Here is a 5,453-nt window from a genome sequence, read left to right as displayed (position 1 = left end):
GTGTTTTAAACCAGGAAGATCAAGATATTACAAATACTACTACTGTTAGATGTACTAAATCACAGGAGGTAGTTAGATTCCCATTAACAACTACTTCGGAAAACAAAAACTATTTTAAAAAAATTAGTAGAACATCTCATTCATGAAAATTTACTTTTTTGGAGTAACTCATTCCTAGCTGCTCTAAGAGATGTCCGTTTTTTAAGCATGATAAAGAACTTAGGATAGAAACATGTCCTCTCTGTTATCAACCTACCTTTGCAATAAGCACAAAAGGAAACTCCCAAGTGGTAAGACTTAAGAAAAACTGCAATAAAGCAGCATTTTAAATTAACAAAATTTTCAAATATATCATGAATTGACTACATCTTTTCCCTTACGATTAGATTTGAAAATTAATTCTACTAACTACAGTTTAAAAACATATCTACACCAATGAAATTATTGTGAAGCTTGTTTACATTGTTAATAATTGGCATTTTTGAATGGCATTACAGTGAATAAACATTATTATTTTTGTAATGATTTACTGCAAAATACAGGCACCTTAAAAACAGATACATAATATAACTAGGGCCTTTTCGACATTAGAAATGTTTATCATTACCTAGTCATGCTACATATTTCCCTTCTTTTAAAGAAGTACTCCACAACTTGAAGCCGTGCTTGAGGTGTGCAAATTATAATGTTTCAGCATTTAGCTCAATGTTCACATTTGATCTTTTTTACAGTTACAAAAACACTAGTATGCCAAGATTTCTAACTGTTACTACTGTTAAAATCTTAAGCAGATATTGTATCTTTGATAATGTATTCTTGCTATTGCACATATGCTCATATGATAGTGAAACTCTCCTCCATGTTCAATTTCAGTTACTTACACATGCCAAGGTAATTTATCTGCATACAATGCTGGAAAAGAAAAAAAATGCAGCCTTTCTTGACCAGTACACCTTGCTCCAAAATTTATGCCATGAAATTTCATAGAATACCAAGCTGGAAGGTAACTCGAAGATCACCTGGTCCAACCTTTCTTGCCAAAAGCACGGTCTAGACAGGATGGCTGATCACCCTGTCCAGCTAAATCTGAAAAGTGTCCATCGTTGGGGAATCCACCACTTCCCCAGGGAGATTATTTCAATGGCTGACTGTCCTCATCGGGAAAAACTTCCATCTTTTGTCCAATCAACATCTCCCCAAGAGTACCTCGTACCCATTACCCCTTTACTCTTCCACAGGACTCCTTGTAAAAAGGGAGTCTTCATCTTCTTTGTAGCAACCCTTTAAAAACTGGAATAAGTATTTTATGATTTTATAAAGAAGAGCCTGCCATTCAGTCTTTCTGCTTATACAGAGTCTGATTCAAAGACCACTGAAGCCACAAGAAGCCTTAATTTAATTCAGCATATTTTGGACTAGGTGTAAGTTTCAAACAGAAAAAGTTAAAAAAAAAGGGTTTATTATAGAAATTGATGTAACTGCACTTTGGATGCATTAAGATGCTCTCACAGTATCTCTTAAAAGTACAAAAAAAAATCCTTAAAAAAAAAAATCCCCTTCCTAAAACTTAAAAGTGTTACAGTTCAAGTTGAGCCCTAGGTGCATTTGTGAAATTTAGCCTCTATTAACTTAATAGTTTTTTTCCTTTTGGTCATGACACAAAAGCCCACGGTTATACACAACAATATCTACAACAGAAGAAGCATATTCTTGTCGTAAGTAGTAAAGTTATCACACAGGTGCATTTCCAAAATAGTTGTTCCTTCATATCCTTTTTTTAAACAAAAATGGTCTTTTCTGGTCCAGTGATACATCGTAAAGACAGTATTTTCCAAGCAATGAGTATGAAATAGGTTTCCAATTAACGTTCTTTAGCTTTGAGGACTTTAGGCATCTTCAAATATTTTGCTTCGAGACATTGACAGATATCTTCCACCAGGCTGGTACCTGCAGAATCAATTTTAAATATAAAAAAGTATAACAGGAAATAGAAAAACAAAGACCAATTAAATCATGTAACTCTCAATGCACTCTTACTCCTTAACTCTCAATGAGTTACAGAATCTGAAGTTCTACTGAATGTCTGTTTCCATGAGAATTTGACAGGCAGTCATTAAATTTAGTCACATATGACCAAGAAAAACAGTGAAATGAATATTGGGAGTCTTAAAGAACTTTCATTCCTGATACTAAGGAAAGAAGTTGAATGTTTGTGTTGAACAGAACTTTTTTAACAAACAAGACCACAAAAAAACCCCACAAAACCCCAAACAACCAAACAACAGCATCCAAAAGTCATTTAGGTGATTAACAGAACATCTCATTGGGTATTCCTAGAAGAACTACAGTATCAAAGATAATGAAAATAAATGGCAACATACTTCGTGGGAAAAAAGAAGCTTCACAAACTGTTCATCAAATATATTTTAAAAGCATATTAAAACCATAAATAAGTTCCAATGTAAGCACAATGTACTCCTCTCCCAAGTGCTTACCAAAAACTGGACACAAAGCCAGAAGCTCATGTCCCTTATGCTCTTAATGTTCTAGAATGCTTTTAACTCTTGCAGGAGCTATAGTTGTAAAAATCAATGTTACACAAGTTATTTATAAGTGAATTGAAATTTCATACGCCATTATGGTTGATTACTTCTATGAAATGAAAGACAGGTTGCTAAGAGAGAGCTCAGCTAAGGCCTGTGGCTCCAGATTTTCTTCTTAAATAAAAAGTTCAGAATGTTCCACTTTGCAAAGTCATTAGTGGTACCAGAAGAATTCAGAGACTGTATCTGAAAGGTGTTTGCTCCTACAGAATTTTATATGCATATTCCTATTTTTGTTGACTATTGTTCATTTCACACTACAGATGTCAACAGTTGCCAGAACTGTAAGGCTACTTCCTCTTCTAATTCTTGTCCTTGAAGAACCAACATTTGAAAGGTGGTGGCATTAGACTAGGCAAATTAGCTGTTGATACAAACTAACACTGCTGAATTTATCTAAAACCTGGCAGTGCCATCTAAAAGTGTTCTTTCCCTGTTTTTGAACTGGCATTTATTTGTTGACATTATATCTATAAGTCAACTGAGACAATTTATGATTTGTTACTGGATGAACTATGCTAGCTTTAGCTGAAAAATAACATCAGCTGTAACATTTTATAGGGGAATTGGTTCTACATCATAACTAGCTAGATTTAAAAAGAATACAAAAATTTATTACTTGTTTCTTAAATACAAGCAGAGCTTAGCAGTTATATAAGATACTCTACTTCACAACTAAGGAAATTTGGTGTTGCAGCCATACTCACAGAATTCTCTAGTACAAACGGAGCTACACTGTGTAGTCTGAGACTTTCTGTTCAATAAGTTCTGATTTCATTTGCTCCAGTAGTTCCAGGATCTCACCCCCAGGTGTATTCCTTCAACAACTGGTCCTGTCATACTCAGTTTTCTTTCTTGCTGACCTTTATGATGATTTTTATGCCGGGAAATCAAATAAACTTTCTAAAGTCTTGCAGGAATTTACAGAAAAATAAATTGTACACATGCAGGTCATTTTCCAGTTTTCTGGTTTTATATGTAGCATTTTTCAAATTATACCAATATAGAAAAATGTACTTAACATTTCTGAACAACTGAAAATCCTTCAGGTTTCTCTTGCTTTTAAAACAACTTCTGTACCATGGAGCAGAATTAAGAAAAGTGCTAAGTGAGACAATAAACTTTGTTTACAAAACTGTTATGAAAACCATCTGATACAGCCATTCCAAGTCAGAAGACATTAGTATCTTTTAATTGTAAGTAACACAGAAGATCGCTCACCTTCCCAAATCCGATTCAAGAGGGTCATCATTAATTGAGTCTGCATTAAAATCCAGAGGTTCTGCATCCTGGAGGAGTTCTATCCTGTCTCTTTCAGTCCTACCATTTGATCGGGTATACTTTGATAGTGCTGCATAGGCAAAAGGAAGGAAATAGACACATTTGCTCTATGAACACCTTGGAGCGTGTGGAGACACTAAACTTAAAAGACCCAAATAATAATTTGCTATTCATTCATTCAAAGTATAAATGCAATGATTTAGAATAGATTCAGTATTAAACCAAATCTGGCTACATGCTCAAATTTGTAGCAGTTAATTTTTGCTTCTCCATAACAATGTAACTACAACTTTTCCCTTGCCCCTCAAGCAGGTTGAAATCTACATTGCAAAAACTCAAAGAAAATGAGAAGTTACATGTAAACTTTACTTTATAAGTCAATAAATCATCCATTCATCTTGCCAACTTCCCACTTTAACTAAGCTAGCTAGAAGGTTTTTTTGGTTTTGTTTGGTTTTAAAGAGGCAGTCTCATGAATTAATGAAATAATAGTTGCTTTACAGTTCACTCTACCACCCTCACTAGGCCAGTACCCATGGCTTGCTCTGATGCTGGTTAACATTAAAACATAATTTCATGTAATTTCAGTTAGTCTACCACTGAAAATCTGGGTTTCCAACTTTTTAAAGGGGAAGGGGAAATCAGATCTTTTCAGAGTTGTCTAAAAACTGTGTTTAAAGCTTCCTTCCTCATCCTCTCCCTTTTTCCTTTATTTTTCAGTTTGATTTCATGGTTGTTGTTAGCTTACAAGCTTACATATTTACATTGTGCCAAACTTTTGGGAAGTTTAGAGCACCAACAGGGAAGTTTTTTGCTAACAGGCATTATTAAATGAACACATATATGCTCACTTGCAACTAGAAGTGGTAAATTTTAAGATTTAAAACTCCCACATTCTAGACGTATCCTAAATAAAGTCCAACCTCAACCAGTTCAGTGTTGAAGATGAGAAGACACACTGCACTCTTTTCAGGTGTCTTTAACAGGCAAGATGGCACTATGCCACATAAGGGAATATATCAATACATAATCTAAGACAAAAAGGAATACATTTGAATCTACTCAGACAGCCAGTGTTATGCAAACAAGATACTAAAAAAAAAAAACAAAGCCCTAAAACTCAAACAAAACTCCCCCCAAAACTTACATCTATTGGTACTGATCTCTGAGAAGCTGGATTCTTTTTGGACAACTCTGTTTCTAGTGGAATCGTCCCTGTTTCCATACCGTTCCTTCCATTCCTGGAAACAAAAAAAAAACACAAGAAAAAGAACACATAAGCTGTAAGAAAAATGCAATGCCACTAAAGCATATGTAGGATCAAGAAATATTCCAGATCCACAATGGAGAGCTAACTGGTCAATCACACCAGGCAATTAAAGTAGTATTTTGAAAAGTTTATCTTCTGTATCTTCATACAAGAAGAATTTTTATTTTGTTCCAAAATCAAGACATGTCCCTTCACTAAACTGGTTACCATAAATGTTCTTTAGAAAAAGACTTCCAGGAAACAAATTACATATTAAATCTGCACTCAAAGTTCACTTCACTGCTCTCAGTTACAGCAGG

At 34.5% G+C, this 5,453-nt stretch overlaps 1 protein-coding gene across 1 annotated transcript in view; it reads right to left on the bottom strand.

Moving 5' to 3' along the window:
* Positions 1-1,886: 1,886 nt before the first annotated feature.
* The window catches only part of LMBRD2 (LMBR1 domain containing 2), a 19,941-nt gene continuing 16,374 nt past the window's right edge, over positions 1,887-5,453 (bottom strand). Inside the window, exons 15-17 of the mRNA XM_008937879.1 lie at positions 5,032-5,125; positions 3,825-3,954; positions 1,887-1,947 (exon numbers count right to left, since the gene is read on the bottom strand). Of these exons, the coding sequence (XP_008936127.1) occupies positions 1,887-1,947; positions 3,825-3,954; positions 5,032-5,125 (285 nt within the window). The remainder of the gene's footprint in view (positions 1,948-3,824; positions 3,955-5,031; positions 5,126-5,453) is intronic.

The sequence above is a fragment of the Merops nubicus genome, unplaced genomic scaffold, assembly GCF_000691845.1.
Source record: "Merops nubicus isolate BGI_N331 unplaced genomic scaffold, ASM69184v1 scaffold13123, whole genome shotgun sequence".
Classification (NCBI taxonomy): domain Eukaryota; kingdom Metazoa; phylum Chordata; class Aves; order Coraciiformes; family Meropidae; genus Merops; species Merops nubicus.
The sequence above is the reverse complement of the archived record's forward strand: the minus strand, read 5'-3'. Positions and strand labels throughout refer to the sequence as shown.